At 41.6% G+C, this 18,339-nt stretch overlaps 1 protein-coding gene across 2 annotated transcripts in view; it reads left to right on the forward strand.

Moving 5' to 3' along the window:
* Positions 1-18,339, forward strand: part of ACOXL (acyl-CoA oxidase like) — a 756,489-nt gene that overhangs the window by 80,976 nt on the left and 657,174 nt on the right. For both annotated transcript variants that reach the window (XM_073557722.1, XM_073557721.1), the window contains exons 2-4: positions 5,750-5,846; positions 6,135-6,218; positions 6,710-6,796. In XM_073557722.1, coding sequence (XP_073413823.1) covers positions 5,750-5,846; positions 6,135-6,218; positions 6,710-6,796 — 268 coding nt within the window. The remainder of the gene's footprint in view (positions 1-5,749; positions 5,847-6,134; positions 6,219-6,709; positions 6,797-18,339) is intronic.

An 18,339-nucleotide genomic window follows, 5' to 3' on the forward strand; every position in this document is an offset into this window, starting at 1 on the left:
TTTTTTGTTAATTATTCTAATTTTACTGATATAATGACTTTTGGGTTTTCATTGGCTGTAAGCCATAATCATCAACATTAACAGAAATAAACACATGAAATAGATCACTCTGTGTGTAATGAGTCTATATAATATACGAGTTTCAATTTTTGTATTAAATAACTGAAATAAATTAACTTATTGATTATCTAATTTTATGAGAAGCACATGTAGTATATACAAATGCATGCTTCTATTTATTTCATTTGGTCTCTGTAAAAAAGAAAAAACAAAACATGGCTGTCTGAATGCTATTGTTCTTTTTCCATTCCTCCACACTGAAAATATGGTCATGTGAACGTAGCCCAACAGACAGTTGAATAATGAACCAGGACTTGGACAAGCTGCAAAAGGAAGGAATGGAGATGCAGTAACCATGCTTCTATTACACCATGTCTTATTCTCCAGGCACATCCAGAGCTGCAGTCACTCTTATGCTGTTAGATCACGTCTTATACTTTAGTCAAACCCTACGCTGCAGTCATTATTCTACTATTACACCATGTCTTATTCTCCAGTCACATCCAGAGCTGCATTTACTATTCTGCTGTTACATCATGCCTTATACTTCAATCACATCAAAATTTGCAGTCACCATAATATTTTTGTCATGTTTTATACCCATCATCTTTTACTTTAGTCACACCTAAAGCTGCATTCAATATTCTGCAGGTGCGTCATGTTTTATACTCCATTCACATTCAGAGTTGCAGTCACCACCCCACTGCAGTGACGACATCTACATACAATTTCACAGTATTCCTTCCAGTGATTGTATTGTCCCAGCACTATAAACACACTAACTGTCGTATCCATTAAAGGTAATCTGTCAGCAGGTTTTTGCTATGTTATCTGAGGACACCATGAGGTAGGGGTTAAAACCCAGATTTTAACAATGTGTTACATGTCCGACTGTGTGCAGTTCTATTTACTTAGACTGGAGGTTCTATTACCTTGTGATTATCATTGCTCGGACTTCAGAAGAGAAGCGTGCGAGACCTGATCCGACTCCGCCCCCTTCTTTGATAAGCTGCTCACTGTCTATATGTACATACAGAGCCTGGTGTGGGCGGGGTTAGCTTTCTGAGCTCTGCTTCATGCTAAATCTAAAAACTCTGTGTCAGAACCATGGCACCCAGTAATCTAATTGATAAATCTTTGGAATCAAGATCTCTTTGGCTACATCCCGCTTCTCTCAGATGAGATGGCAAAAACCTGCTGACAGATTCTCTTTAATTATGGGAGGGAGGGGGGTTGTGATTTTGATTTGTTCAGTTGTCCAGAGGAAAAAAAAAGCGTTTGGCAATCCTGACATACGGCATGTTATTAAGGCTGGCGTGGGAGTTACTTATCATGATGTCCTGTCATTTAGCACATACCAGATAAACCAGTTCCAAGGAGCGATATCATTAGTCAGGAATCGTCCTGTATACCATCCAGATTATGAATTAAAGTGTAGATTTCCAAAGATAAAATGCGTTACTGAGGTACTGTACAACAAACCGACGAACATTCACACATGTCATTGTACAGCTTAGCTTTTTTTTCATGGAAAACTGATTAATCAGTAACTTAAATGTATCCTTGTAAATCTGTGCGGACAGCACTTTTGTGACCTAGAACTTTGTCAGGAAAGCTCCAAGTTCATATGCCTATCATGGCCATCTGTCTTGGCATACACCAGGGTTTTGGCATATTCTTGGCATACAGCAGGCTGGTGTGCATTAGTGTTCCCGCACATGTAGCGGAGTAATGCAAAGCTTCTGCTGCTTATCAAAGACGATCAGCAATTTCTTGGGAGGATTAACTATACCTCCTAACTTAGGTAAAAGAGACGGACACATACCTAGTACACCTAGCACTCTGCAGCAAAATGTATTTTAAGCTACGCCAGTACTCTAATCTCGGCCAGACTTTTATATGGACCCACACAGAAATATTTATCTTAGTGAAGCCTATTAGTGTTCCCACTCCATATTGTAACCCTTTCATGGCACCCAGTGTGCCCCCCAAACATGGTATGGTGCCCCACAGTAAATTACTGCTCACATAGTATGTTGCCTTCACACATACCATGATGTCTTCACAGTATTGTAGTCTGACACACAGTTTGTTGTCCCCATAGTACATTCCCACAAACCTCATGATGCCTGCACAGCCCTCCACGCCCATCATGATGCCTGCACAGCCCTCCACGCCCATCATGATGCCTGCACAGCCCTCCACGCCCATCATGATGCCTGCACAGCCCTCCACGCCCATCATGATGCCTGCACAGCCCTCCACGCCCATCATGATGCCTGCACAGCCCTCCACGCCCATCATGATGCCTGCACAGCCATCCACGCCCATCATGATGCCTGCACAGCCATCCACGCCCATCATGATGCCTGCACAGCCATCCACGCCCATCATGATGCCTGCACAGCCATCCACGCTCATCATCATGCCCTCACAGCCATCCACACCCATCATGATGCCATTACAGCCCTCCACGCCTATCATGATTCCCTCACAGCCCTCCACGCCCATCATGATTCTCTCACAGCCCTCCATGCCCTCACAGCCCTCCATGCCCATCATGATTCCCTCACAGCCCTCCACGCCCATCATGATGCCCTCACAGCCCTCCACGCCCATCATGATGCCCTCACAGCCCTCCACGCCCATCATGATGCCCTCACAGCCCTCCACGCCCATCATGATGCCCTCACAGCCCTCCATGCCCATCATGCCCTCTCAGCCCTCCGCCCATCATGATGCCCTCTCAGCCCTCCGCCCATCATGATGCCCTCTCAGCCATCCATGCCCATCATGTCGTCACCGCCATCCACGCCCATCATGATGCCCTCACAGCCCTCCATGCCCATCATAATTCCCTCACAGCTCTCCATGCCCTCACATCCATCTACGCCCATCATGATGCCACTGAACAAAGACCAGGATGCTTGAACTGTATATGAAAATCACTTTTGGGTAAGGAGACAAGCCGACAGTCCATGCATCATGTAACGTCAGGCTGTCAAGTTCAGGTCAGCAGACCAGCAACTACAAGTTGCTAAATGTGTCCAAGCTGCGACTCATAGTATAGTTTGTGGTAGCTACTAGTCACCCTAATATGTACAGACCATTAAAATATACAAATTGCAAAGTTTTTTTCCTCTTAATGGAATTTCATTTATTTCTGTGGTTTGACACGATAGTGATGACATTGATGTGTGCCGCCATCTAGTGGTAGTTTAGTATTTTAATCTACTGTATGCATTTATATACCGTACATTATTCAATGTGGTTGTAAACATTTGAACTCAATAATTAGGAAGTGAATTTACAACTTTTAATCCCTCCCCAAATTGGCCTTTTTTGTTTGTTACCTTTCCCTTTTTTGACAGAATAACTGTTTTCCTTTTTATTTTCCAAACGACATAGCCTTATAAGGGACTGTTTATTTTCAGGACAAATTGTAGCTTAGATTGCCTCCATTTGATTTACCATATTATGTGCTGTAAAAGTGGAATACATTTTTTTTTTTTTTGTGAAATGGTGGAAGAAACACAAATCTCCCTTTTCTTTGGTTTAGTGGTAAAAATGACATGGTGACTTTATTGTGTAGGTCAATTGGTTAGTGCAACGACAAACCTTTTATAGTGTGTCTAAATGTTTTACCACTTGTAAAAAATAATTTGTTTATTGGTACCATTTTACATACATTCTATTACTTTTTGGATGCATGGTAATTCCAGAAAGCAACAATTTTATTAGGTTATGTGCAATGGATAAAATGTATATACATACATACACAATCTTTTTTTTTTTTTTTTTTTTTTAGACAGCGGATTAACGTAGTCAGGCACGGTTTTTTCACACAAAACAGTCCATACGGTTCATTTAAGCGCTTAAATCGTGCCATAAGCCAGGTTGCACATCACCGGCTTACATATAGTCCATTACTTTATCACATAAGCTTTACAAAGCATTCACTAATCACGCCTGACTCTCTCCAGTCACCGGGTGACCGCACAGTTCAGTAACTGACCATTGTCAATGCACATAGTTCTTTCCCCATGCCCGGGGTTACCTCCCAGGAGCTCCTGCTCCACAGACTGACCGCCTGTCAGTCCTGGCTCCTGGGGAGGCTGCCAAACTGGGATCACCGTCCTTGTGTCCAGTGCACTACCGACAGTCCAGATCCTCAGATGGAAGGTAGCTCCCCCAAACGCAGTGCCTTCTCAGACTCCGCAAACACATGTCGCCTGTCCGGGTGCTTTTCAAGACATTCGTCCAACACCCAGGCCACCAGGTCCAGGGCCTCACCGGGTGCCATTCAGGGCTCCGATCCTACAACCAGGATCTCCCAAGACATCGGCCTCCAGGTACAAGGTGTCACCACGTGCTCCAGGAATCCGATCCTACTCCCAGGATCTTCCAAAACAGACCTTCCAGGACCTAGCACTCTGAACCATTGAGGTGCACACACTCTGACCATGTGACCCGACCTCCGTCACATTATATGGTTGTAACCACCCCCATGGATGGGCGGTGCATGTGTGGTTAGTCAGTTCCCACCCAGCTCTCTGACTAACCCTATAAGCCCCCCTTATAAGCAATACACAACAAATACTTGTGGAACTATAAGTCCCAGCATAATAATACCATTTTGGGCTTGCAGCTCAGAAAACCACTGCGACACATACCGGCCATTTACAATAATGCCAGTCCCTAATTCACCATGATAATTTTGCCTCTAAGTGCATCCTGAAGCGCATACACAGCGCCCCGTAGCCGTAATAGAGGTTAATGCATCACAATATTTTAAACAGTATTTTTTCCTTTATATTTTTTATTCCCCTCAGATGGCTTTTTAACCTGCAATTGATTGATCACATATAACATATGCTGCAATTCTCCTGTATTGTAACTTTCACTATTTTTTATGAATCCTTGCCAATTGTGGTCAGTGATCATGCAGCATAATGAGACCCTGATTCCAGTGATGTGTCACTAGCCAGGCTGCTGGTTGTAGTTTTGATAAAATCAATTTTCTGCCACAAAATTATCACTAGAGGACAACAAAACTGTTGCCATGTAGTTCTCCATATTCACAAGCTTAGTTTTATCCTTGTCGCCAACATTGGCAGCTTCCTGTGTGCACTGTGCGTAGGCAGAAAGTAGCCAATCAGTGGTGTGGGCGGGGTTATGCAGGGCTCAGCATTCAGAGAACAGCTTGATCTGCAGCAAAGAACTCAATTTTATCAAAACTGCAGCAAGCAGCCCAGTAACTGACACCTCTGGAATCAGGGTCTCTGCTCCTACATTGTGCTGCTCTTAGATGTGCTAGCAAAAGCCTGGTGACAGATTTCCTTTAATGTACAAATTTCTGGTAAGGCCTTTAGAAGCAGTCGATTCATAGTCACCTTATACCGTATTGCAGCTGAACTTATTTTTGTTGGTCTTTTACACATAATCATCTGGACTCCATTATTTTCAAAATGTATTCTGGCGATCTAATATAAAGGGTAAAAGTTCACTTATTTTTAGTTCTGATGAGATGCCAAGTAAGTAGAAGCAGATGAAGCACAGTTGTTTTCTTGTCTTAAATGGACAGTTGCGTCTCTTACTAAAAATAACTCCATTAGAAAACTCTGTAATTCTGCATAAAAATGACATAAAAATGTGTTTAAAACTTTGTCTATTTGTGTGTTCTTCACAGATATGACCTCAGTCTGGACGAGATTAGAGATCTGACTATGGACAGAGTGAAGTTTGCCATGAGTTTACCACAAGTTCAGCGAGCATTAAATGAAATGGTAAGAGTTTCTGGAGGGTGTTTAGGTGTAAAATTAGGGTGCATGTGACATCCTTAGCACTTTATATTCCATTCTATGAGGGACATGGAGATGCCAGGCATGCTTTGTATCTACACTATGGAGTGGGGAATCTGTCCGCTCTTCCATGACTCTGGCCGTGCACATTAGACACTATATTATCAGTATTGTAAATCAGGTCTAATTAAAAAAATAATATATATTCTTTATGGCCGTAACAGTGGAATGGGTCACACATATAAGTGACATTGCTTTGCTTACTTTTCTTAGATAGATAAAAGCAAGAACTTTGTCAACAAAAGTCTGATAATGGGAGAAGTCCTTTGTACCGCTGATATGACAACTGGAGTAAAGGTAAAAGGGCAAAAAAATCAGTCTCAACAGTCAGCAAATGTCTTTATCTGGTGTTGTTGAAATTGAGTTGGTATGGAGCAATAGTGCAGCACATTGGGCCTTGTCATTTAGACTTTGTAAGGCTATATACTGCTTGATAAGTGTGAAATCATTGTTTATGATGCTTTTGAAATATTAATCATAAAACTCTGTCCCCCCATAAACACCTTTTGACTCTTACACATGCTCTCTATTTGATTATGGGGTGGATGTGCAGTACCCTGCCGCGGCCACTATCAGTAGACGGAGCAGCTCCATAACTGAGCACTTCCGGCAGCCGCCGGCATCAAGACCAGCTAATGGCGCAGGATTTTATTATTGTGTTTTTATGTGCTTTTATATGTTTTTTCTTTACAGTTGCATTACTCATCAAATTAATGGCAACATTTATATATTCCCAGATTTACACAAAATAAAATGTAAACATTTTGCATTTTTACTTTGTGCTGTAGTGTGGAGTCATATGCTGGTTATTTGGAGGAGCAGTGATGAACCTTGGCAGCCCAGAACACATCAATAAATGGTTTGTTCCCTTAAAGGTATGAACCTCCGATGTTTATAAATTTACAAAAATTGTTAATCACTATTTGTCTAAATTATTTGAGGATTTAAAGGGGTTTCATGCATCACCCCTTCTGGACTTGTACTAGGCAAAGCATGGTTTGGGAAAGGAGTTTTCCTTTAATATTGTAGTTTCTCTGTATCTCTGCATACAGCGTGCATAAGATAATTACTGTAAAAAAAAAACCCTCAAGAGACACTCGCTGTCTTTGTTTACGTTTTTTCAGCAGTCAGTGACTGCTGCAGTCAAACAACGGTACATTACGGTGGCAGTCACTTTGCAGATTGCCTAAGGCAGAAATAGGTGGATAGTGTTGAAAGTGAACCTGACAGCTGATACACTGACGAGCAAAAGGGTAACAATGTTTTGAACTTTTGACTTTCACGCTCCATATCTCACCATCCACTGCTGCTTCAAACGTGAGGATACCATTATTTTACAGGCACACATATTGGCTATCTCATACATAAATTTGATTTGCATTTATTTAGCGTATGATTACGGTAGTTATACAGATTTTTGTCAGGTCACTGCATTGTTACTGTTTTGCTCCTGGTGGTGGAAAGTCTCTTTCTTTATGTATACTACAGACTGTTCTCACATTCCCTAATTGCTCAGTTTGTTATTAGGTTGGTTCCCAAGCGAAAGGTCACTGGTTTGAATCGAGGAGCAGCCATGACGATTTCCCAAGAAAAGAGAAATAGCATCATCGAGCTCATTGATAGCGTTCTCTCAGTTATGAAAATTGCCCAACTGCATCATGTGAGTGCCATGACAGTTGTCAGAATACAAAATGAAGTCCGTCCATCCATTCAAAAGCCAAGAGGTAGAAAATATTGGAGTCATTAGGTCGGCTCATCACAAGGTCTATCAGTTCTGGTGCAACAAACATGGCAGTGGAGGTGTCTCGTCTGCACTGTAAAAGTGAGATCACAGACGTCCATGCAAGCACCGTGCGATGCACATTACACAAGTCTGGCATGGTGGCCGGAACAAAGGAGAAGAAGCCTCGACTTAAGTATCGTAAATAAGAATCAGCTCAAGTTTTCAAAAAAGTACAAAAAGTGGACTGTAGAAGACTAGAAATGGGTGATTTGGAGCGATGAGACGAAAGTCAATTGACTAAATTGTGATTTGTGCAAATGGGTCTGGAAGAAGGGGAAAAGGGGCTATCGGATCGAGACATTGAAGGAACTGTCACATTCGATGGAGGAAGCCTGATGATATGGGGTTGTTTCACAGCCAATGGTGTTGGATACTTGACCAGGGTCGATGTTGGTCTCAATGAGGAGCTATATGTGAGTATCCTACAAGATGAGTTACTTCATACACTCAACTACTATGGGTATGAAAAGGACGACTTAGTGTTCCAGCAGGACAACGACCTGAAGCATGTGTTGAGACTGGCGAAGAAATGGTTCAATGACAATAAAGTAGAGGTGCTGGATTGGCCCCCACAGTCCCCAAACCTCAACCCAATCGAACACTTGTGGGTAGAGTTAAAGAAAAACTGTATACATACCCAAGTGAATCGACCAGTATGCACTAACCTTGGGAACATACAGGAGAGACCTGAGATCAGATTTCAGTTGAGACATACTTGAATGTGATTGAGAGCATGCCCAGAAGGATTCAGACTGTGTTGAAAGCCAAAGGTGGATTTACATAATAATAACAAAATAATAAAAATTGAAACTCAGATTTTTAGGAGCAAAACAGGAACAAAACTTGAACAGTGCAGCGAGATTACAATAGTCTGCATAACTAATCATATGCTAATTAGTTGCACGTCAAATTTATATATGGGATAGCCAAGATGATTATAAAATGACTAGATTAAGGTCCGATGCTATCGCATCGGGAAGATAGTGACACACCTCTTGCCATATTAACCCTCCACACACACACCTCCTCAACACACACTCCTTTCACCTTTCACCATCTCCACTCACGTCCCCCCCCCCCTCTTTCACTCCACATACGACCCTTTCTCTCACTCCGTCTCTCATACTCACGCCATCATCGCCGCTGCTCCACGATCCCCGACATCATCTTCCGCCGGCGTCATCCTGGATCCAGATGTTGTCCACGCCGGCGACATGTTCTTGCGGCGACGCCATCTTGAGTATCGGCTTATCGGTTTTGACCAAGCAACCTCTTTAAAGTATGTACAGGTGCTTCTCACCAAATTAGAATATCATCAAAAAGTTAATTTATTTCAGTTCTTAAATACAAAAAGTGAAACTCGTATATTATAGAGTCATTACAAACAGAGTGATCTATTTCATGTGTTTATTTCTGTTAATGTTGATGATTATGACTTACAACCAATGAAAACACAAAAGTCATTATCTCAGTAAATTACAATAATTAATAAAAAACACTTGCAAAGGCTTCCTAAGCTTTTAAAAAAGTCCCTTAGTCTGTTTCCGTAGGCTCCACAATCATGGGGAAGACTGAGAACTTGACAGATGTCCAGAAGGCAATCATTGATGCACTCCACAAGCAGGGTAAGCCACAAAAGGTCATTGCTAAAGAAGCTGGCTGTTCACAGAGTGCTGTATCCAAGAATATTAATGGAAAGTTGAGTGGAAGGAAAAAGTGTGGTAGAAAAAGGTGCACAAGCAACTGGGATAACCGCAGCCTTGAAAGGATTAAGAAAAGACCATTCAAAAATTTGGGGGCGATTCACAAGCAGTGGACTGCTGCTGGAGTCATTGCTTCAAGAGCCACCACATACAGTCGTGTCCAGGACATGGGCTACAAGTGTCACATTCCTTGTGTCAAGCCACTCATGACCAATAGACAACGCCAGAAGCGTCTTACTTGGGCCAAGGAGAAAAAGAACTGGACTGTTGTCAGTGGTCCAAGGTGTTGTTTTCAGATGAAAGTAAATTTTGCATTTCATTTGGAAATCAAGGTCCCAGAGTCTGGAGGAAGAGTGGAGAGGCCACAATCCAAGCTGCTTGAGGTCTTGTATGAAGTTTCCACAATCAATGATGGTTTGGGGAGCCATGTCATCTGCTGGTGTAGGTCCACTGTGTTTTATCAAGACCAAAGTCAGTGCAGCCGTCTACCAGGAAATTTTAGAGCACTTCATGCTTCCCTCTGCCGGCAAACTTTTTGAAGTTGTAAATTTCATTCTCCAGCAGGACTTGGCACCTGTCCACACTGCCAAAAGTACCAACACCTGGTTTGAAAACAACAGTATCCCTGTGCTTGATTGGTCAGCAAACTCGCTTGACCTTAACTCCATAGAGAATCTATGGGGTATTCTCAAGAGGAAGATGAGACACCAGACCCAACAATGCAGAGGAGCTGAAGGCTGCTATCAAAGCAACCTGGGCTTCCATAACACCTCAGCAGTGCCACAGGCTGATCGCCTCCATGCCACGCCACATTGATGCAGTAATTGATGCAAAAGGAGCCCCGACCAAGTATTGAGTGCATTTACTGAATATACATTTCAGTAGGACAACATTCTGGATTTTAAAATCATTTTTTTGAAGCTGGTGTTAGTAAATTAGAATACTTTATGAGATAATGACTTTTGGGTTTTCATTAGCTGTAAGCCATAATCATCAACATTAACAGAAATAAACACTTGAAATAGATCACTCTGTCTGTAGTGACTCTGTATAATATGAGATACACTTTTTGTATTGAAGAACTGAAATAAATTAACTATTTGATATTCTAATTTTGTAAGAAGCACCTGTATTTCTCTGAAAAGCCGCAGCGTGCCAAAGTCAAACATACGTGGCTACATTTATACAGCCTGTGCCTGATACATGCTGACCATGGACTTGGCAGCATGTATCAGGTGTCAGGTTCACTTGAATGTTCACTTTTTGAAAGGGAATATCATTGGTTGTAGCAGACAGCTCCAATTTCCCCTTGCACCACTTTTGTCTTATCTCTCTGGTTGTTAAGGTGTTAAAAGAAAACAAAGACGGATCTATCCATCATTGGCCGCCTCCCCATTTGGTACGGGCTCCGGTGATGAGCCCGCACCTTTTCCGGGACACATGACAGCTGATCTGATCCGTTATCATGTGCCGCTAACAGCCGCTGGAGGAATCGTGAGCCTCCCGCAGCTGTTAACATGCATTTCCGGCAATTGCGCCGGAAATCCACCCATGGCTGACCTTCGTCACGTGATCGTGGGTCACCGATGGGTATGCCTGACAACCAGAGGTCTCTTGGAGACCTCTTTGGTTGTCATTGGCGGATTGCTATGAGCGCCACTCGGTGGTCGGCGCTCATAGCAAGTGAGGTATTCTGCTACATGCAGGCGATCTGATCATTGCCTGCATGTAGCAGAGCTGATCGGGTAGTGGCAGCTTCTAGTCTCCTATAGAGACTATTGAAGCATGACAAAAGTAAAAAAAAAAAAAAAAATGTTTTTAAAAATGAAAAAATATAAATTCAAATCACCCCCTTTCGCTCCATTCAAAATAAAACAGTAAAAAAAACCTCAAACATACACATATTTGGTATTGCCGCGTTCAGAATCGCCCGATCTGTCAATAAATAAAAAGGATTAACCTGATCGCTAAACGGCGTAGCGAGAAAAAAGGTCAAAACACCAGAATTACCTTTTTTTGGTCACCGCGACATTACATTAAAATGCAATAACAGGCGATCAAAAGATCGTATCTGCACCAAAATGGTATCATTAAAAACGTCAGCTCCATGTGCAAAAAAATAAGCCCTCACCCAACCCGAGATCACGAAAAACAGAGATGCTACGGGTATCGGAAAATGATGCAATTTTTTTTTTTTTTTTAACAAAGTTTGGAATTTTTTTTCACCACTTAGATAAAAAAAGAACCTAGACATGTTTGGTGTCTATGAAGTCGTAATGACCTGGAGAATCATAACGGCAGGTCAGTTTTAGAATTTAGTGAACCTAAAAAAGCAAAACAAAAAACAAGTGTGGGATTGCACTTATTTTACAATTTCACCAGACTTCGAATTTTTTTCCTGTTTTCCAGTACACAATATGTACCAATGGTGTCGTTCAGAAGTACAACTCGTCCTGCAAAAAATAAGCCCTCACATGGCCATATTGATGGAAAAATAAAAAAGTTATGGCTCTGGGAAGAAGGGAAGCGAAAAACCAAAACGCAAAACCAAAAATACCTCTGGTCATGAAGGGGTTAAGGATTATAAAGGATATTTGTTTTACAACTCAGCACCGAATATTTAACTAAAGAAATATGGCTATTTCTAGAACAGGAATGCCATGTGTCTTGGAGACATTGGGGTTATAGAGTTCAACAATACATTGGTTGCTCCATATAGTACTTTTCCACTATGATGATGACTTAAAGGCAAATGTGAAAGCATTTTGAAATTCTGTTATGAGGAAGTGCCTTCACTATTGTTCACATTAATGGATAGTATGATGCACTACAGAACAACACAACAGTTTTTTTTTTTTTCTTTAAATGATCCTGCATTTCAAAATAATTCCCAGTGCCCTATGTATTGCTTATTTTGTAGTCAGAAAATTCCTGAAACAAGAATCCTTTATTCCATGGATGTCTTTGTTGACTAGCAATGCAGAACAGCTCCTGTAGAAATCTGACAGCAGGAGCTGTGTAGAATAACTAGGAGATTTTTTCACATTTTCTACTAGAGGAAATTCTAGTTTCTACATGCTTTCCACCAAAGATCTTACCCTCCACAAAACTTCCCAGAAGCTCTGTGCTTCTTATTTATAATTCTAATTTTGTTATACACTATGCTCTTAGCAAAAACATACTTGATTACAATTATTTATCAAGTTCAACTTAAAGGGGTATTCCCATCTCCAACATCCTATCCAAATATGTAGTAGGTCTAATATATTATCAAATACCTGCAATTAGAAATGTAGTACCGTTTTTCTGATTCCTGATTTCTCTTTCCTCGTGTAGCCATTGCAGGACCTCAGGTATCCACAGTTACAACCACTAGCAGCTAGATAACTGTCACTATATCAGTAGTCGTAACCATGGATACTTAAGGTCCTGCAATGCCTGAACATGACGAAAGAGACATAGCGAATCAGAAAAACTATTCTACAACTCTAATTGGAGGCATTTGTTAATATTATTATTACTGCAACAACTACACATTGGGATAGGATCTTGGAGATGGGAATACCCCTTTAAGGATGGGTGAGGATGTGAATGAAGATAAGTCGTATGCGTAAAAAATGTTTCCCCCCCCCCCCCTATTGATCTGGAGGAGGTAAAAAAAAAAATCATAACCCATGAGCTAATACTGAGTCCTGGCTTTCCCTACTGATCCCGAGTGTCAATCAGATTAGACCAACATTCAGAATTCTGCGCATTTACAGCAGCATCAAAATTTTGTTCTAAGAAGTCATCTAAGCCTTTTTAAACAATCAACTTCCTTGCTGTGCCCAGCTGATGGGACTGGCTATTCCACAGATTAACAGTTCTCATGGTAAGGATGGCTTCTCATTTCTGGAGTTTAAATCTCTATTTTTACTGATGGAGGGCATGCACCCTTGAATTTGTAGGGTGCATTACATGGAACGGCATTTTTGCCATTCATATACTTGTACCGGATAACCCCTAACATGTCTGTTCTTAATAATAAATCCAATTTTAATTCTTATAAATCCTACAAAAATACTCCCATAAGCAAAAAAACAAATGAAAGCAAATATTTATTGAAATAAATAAATCTTTACCATGAGCTGTCTCCAGAAGAGACTCGCATATTCTATCCTTGTCCCACAAGTCAGTACATCTTTCATATATGACAATATCCTGCTGGCCTTGAGGCCCCCATAAACCTTAGGTTGGCCGAGCCTGCTGATTTTGGTGGATTCGGTTAACCATCTTTGCCATTTGACTTGTACTGTAAATTACAAATGATTAGAACAACGTAACAAGTCCTTATTAAAAGTGTTTTTTTTTTCCTTCCCATCATTTTGTATGTGCTCTCAGAAAGCCAAAAGTAGATAAAAAATATTTAAAATGATAACTCCGTTACTGTTTTCATTACAAGCACGTAAGGGTTGTGCCAGTAATGAATGGCATGTATCTATTCTGCCAATTTTCTTGTTGTTTTATTCCTTTGTACTTTACTTCCTGTCCCCTTGCATAAACTTTGTTGCCTCAGCCATCATGTGGTCTTCAGGATCCTCTCCTCCCTTCTGACTACATTTCACCTAAGAGTTTGTGCACACGTTGCCGATTTGCTGCAGATCTGTAGCAGATTTGCCACTGTGGATCCGCTGCAGAGCCGCAAGAGATTTACAGTACAATAATAACCTATGGGAAAAAATATTGGCTGTGCACATGCTGCGGAAAACTCCCCACGGAATCCACAGCGGTTCACTTTCTGCAGCATGTCAATTCTTTGTGCGGATTCCGCAGCGTTTTTACACCCATTCCATTATAGAAATCCGCAGGTGTAAAAACGCATGCCAAATTCGCAATAAATCTGCAGGAAATCCGCATAAAAAAGGCGCAGATTTTGACCTACGGATTCTGCCAAGAGATGCAGATTCCGCGTGGAAAAATCCGTACAGCAATTCGCAACATGTGCACATACCCTAATCCTTTGTGTTGGCCTGCAAGTGAGCACAGCCCCTTCATTTTCCGCCTAAACCTATCTCAGTCCAACCCAAGCTTCACCTAGATACCCTCACAGTCCCAGCCTAATTCCTGAATTTCCTGTCCATTAGACAACTGCAGGCAAATAAATCACTGTTTCAGTGTTGCACACACAGCCCCAGTACACCAGCTCTGCCAATAAGGTTTACCCCCTACCCTCCGTTAATTGACTTAAACGTGTGAAATAGGAAGGATGGGAAGGGAACGATGAATGTATATGTTATAGAGGAAATACAGCATGAAGAAGCAGTGAGCTCTTGTGACTGGTACCCTGTCCATCCATTCAGCATGAATAGTCACTTGATTATTGTGATGTCACATCAGTTTGGAGAGTGAGGAACTGCAGGAGAATCTGACGTCACAAGATGTCAGGAGATTCATGTGATCAGGAGAACCTGCCAGGTTACAGAAAGATTTGGGAAAGCATGATATTTACATGAGGGCCCACAGTGGGTTCACTTGAGAGGGACTGATAAACTAGTGGCCAACTCTTGAAGGACCTGGTTTGGAGAGGCGAGTAGCCTAGAATGGAGATTTTGTATCTCCAAAAACCTGTAAGAATAGAAGTATTTGGGATGAAACTCATTGGGGTGAAACCTCTCCCTTGTGAGTGACTGTGCTTACCTTCCTTGAGTGAGTGACAGTGCTTACTTGCCTTGAGTGAGCACTGTCTGTAGAGAAAGTTCAAGCGCTGTCAATCACCATTGAGTGAGGGAAAAACAGCTGCTTTTTTTTTTTTTTTCAGAAACTGCACCAACCGGGATCACTGGTTTTGTGTGGCATTGTCGCGGAGCTCCATTAACATCAATAGCGGTATATCTTAATGTCAGACACAACCCATGGTCAGAGGTGGCCACTTTCTGAGAGAAAGCAGTTTGGTTTTTCTAATCCTATGCAACCGGATTGACTGCACAGATAACCTGTCTAAGAAAAGTCTTCATAGTGGCTTCATTTCCACAGTCTGTGGCTTTGTGACATGATGCTTTGTTTCAGCCTCCAGACTTTTTAACTTCCCAGCTGTATAGCTGAGAGTACCGAGCCACAGGCAGCCCACAGTTTATTTTTCAAGGCTCTCGGGCTCAAGTATAATGATGATTTGAAAATGATGTCTGAGGCACAATTCTCTAACCAAGTGTCTTCTATAAACACGTCTGCATGTTTTATTTTGCCAGACCTTGGTCCTTCTAAGCTTCTGTTATCTTTTCAGCTTGAATCCATAAATAAGCAAGAAGTACCGTACATTGAATAACATGTTTGTATTATTCCAGTATGATAGGTGCCGCCAGCTTTCCACACATGTGTATTTCAGAAATACTTGCATTTCCTTTGACATAACGATATTAAGGCATTTTTTTTTCTTTAGAAATATGTTATGAGTTGCTCTGTAATTCCTCCTAGAAGGTTGTGATGCTGATTTCTCTGTGGATAAGTCCATATGAACAGTCACTTAGTTGTCAAGTGATTTTCAAAAGGGGAATAAATAAAGAAACTTGACAACATAGATTTCTAAGACAAGGTGACTTCATTCATTTACTGGGAATATGTGTACCTACTAAAATAGACCTATGTCGAGAGCAAACAGGACCTCTTTAAAACAGACCTGTAACTTACCATAAATACCTTATTTTGGAGATAAGACACCGGTTTATAATACGTATCCCAAATTTGGGGGAAGATATTGGGAAAAAATGTTTTTGTGTTTTTTTAATAAACTAGTGCATGTTAAAATCCGCTTTTGTGGTAGCTTACCCTGGGGGGTAGCAGTGGTGGAGCAGGGTCCCAAGTGGCAGGGTCGCTGCTGGCAGAGGCATGAGATGATGCTAGATCTAGGCACATAGGGCAGGGTGTTCAGCAGTGGCTGGAGTTGGGTCATGGCTGCATGCCTCAGGCTGGTACGAGAAGGTGTTCAGTGATGCGCGGACTCTGCTCACATTTTGTGAAAGCTCGGAGCCCCTTCCATACTTTTTTTTTTTTTAACTAATTTTTCATTAACACTTTTTATCAATTTTTGACAGATAAACCTAAATCATAAATCCGGATAAGCAGTTACATTTTAAATCAGAAGAGATGAAAAGAATAACATTGATACAGCAAAAAATCCAGCACTGATAAAATATCACAGATTATTGTAACCATAACTTTATTAATACAGGCAAAAAGACAGGACAATACACCACATGGGGGAAGGAAAGGGTAGAACATAAATTCCGAGACAGGGAACCAAGCACTCAAGGAATGGCCTATTCAATTCTTTTGAGCCCAAAAGTAGTCCCATGGGGCCCAAACCGAGTCAAAACTTTCCACTCTAGCATTCAGGATAGCCGTCATGTATTCCATCCTTCGGATGTCATTAACTCTATATAATAAATGCAAGTGTGAGGGTGGGGATCTCTGCTTCCAGTTAAGAGCAATCAGGCTCTTAGCCGCTGTAAGAATGTGTAGTAACATTTTAGCTGACTTTTTCCCAATCCCTTTAGGAGTAATATTTAACAAATATATGGGTCGGATCCAACCCCACTTCGACATAAAGAATCTGAGAGATCAACAAACTAACCTCCCTCCATAAACCCTGAATCACAGGACACGACCAGAAGATATGGTATAGTGTGCCCACATCAGAGCCACAACGCCATCACACATTAGGTATCAAGGGATTTATTAAAACTTAATTCCATCTCACCTAGTTGCTCTATGCTCATCCACCTGGGGCTCAGACCCCGGCCTCGCCCTGGCCTCACATCAAGGATAATAGAAAAAATTGGAGTCCGACTCAACAGGACTGGATTTTCCTTTTCTTTTTATATTTCAAAAGAAATTATAGTGCGTACAAGAAAAAATTTTCATGGTCAACTAAGCAATCTTACTCATGACTGGGTCATGTTGACCATGAAAATTTTCTTTTGTATGTACTATTATGTCTTTTGAAAAAGAAAAGGAAAATCCAGTCCTGTTGAGCTGGACTCCAATTTTTTCTATTATCGAGGGATTTAGTCTGCGTAGGAAGTCAGGAGTGTGATACCAGAACATTAGTATCTTATACTGATTTTCTTTTGTAAAGGGTACAAATAGAGGACTTAGCCGCTTTTTGCCAGATATTATGCCATAATTGGGGTGAAAGCTCCTTTCCCAGAATAGACTCTCACTTACACATATAGGAATGTTTTAATTGTCGGCCCTATAGGGGAGAATATAGAATTTTATACATTTCTGATATTATTCCTCTGGTCGACGACCCTCTCCTACAAATCCTCTCAAAGTCAGTCGATAGGGAGACTCCAGAAGATCCAAAAAGAGAAAAAGCAAAATGTTTAATCTGTAAATACTGATAGTATTCTTTATTAGTAATAGGAAACTTGGATTTCATATTGTCAAATAAAAGAAGCTCCTGCGTGTCCCGTCTACCAAATACGCAAACCTAAATAAACCCGCAGAGGATCAAGGATGGGCCATTGCATGATCCAGACTACTTGGCAACAAGGGTTCAAATATCAATGAAATCATACCTTCCATACATTCTAATGCGGTTGACTCCCTGTAAATGGCCGCTGGAGGAGGCGCACGCTTAATTGATATTTCTATGCCAAGATCTCAATTGTTGATGGAGGCGGCCATTTTCCCGGAGTTAACTGAATTAGAAAGTTTGGAAGGTGAGGGGCTCCGGGCTTTCACAAAATGTCGGCGGAGCCCCCACCCCACCGAATACCTCAACGTACCTGCCTGGGACCCGCAACCATGGCCCGACTCCTGCCGCCGCCAGAAACTTCCGGGAGAAACTACCCTGGGACCCTGCTCCACCGCAGCTAGATTTCGGATTATAAGACGCACCCCAGTTTTCCCCCAATGTTTTGGGGGAAAAAAGTGTGTCTTAGGCTGGTTTCAC

The sequence above is a fragment of the Dendrobates tinctorius genome, unplaced genomic scaffold (genome assembly GCF_039654945.1).
Source record: "Dendrobates tinctorius isolate UK_male_01 unplaced genomic scaffold, ASM3965494v1 ptg000250l, whole genome shotgun sequence".
Classification (NCBI taxonomy): Eukaryota; Metazoa; Chordata; class Amphibia; order Anura; family Dendrobatidae; genus Dendrobates; species Dendrobates tinctorius.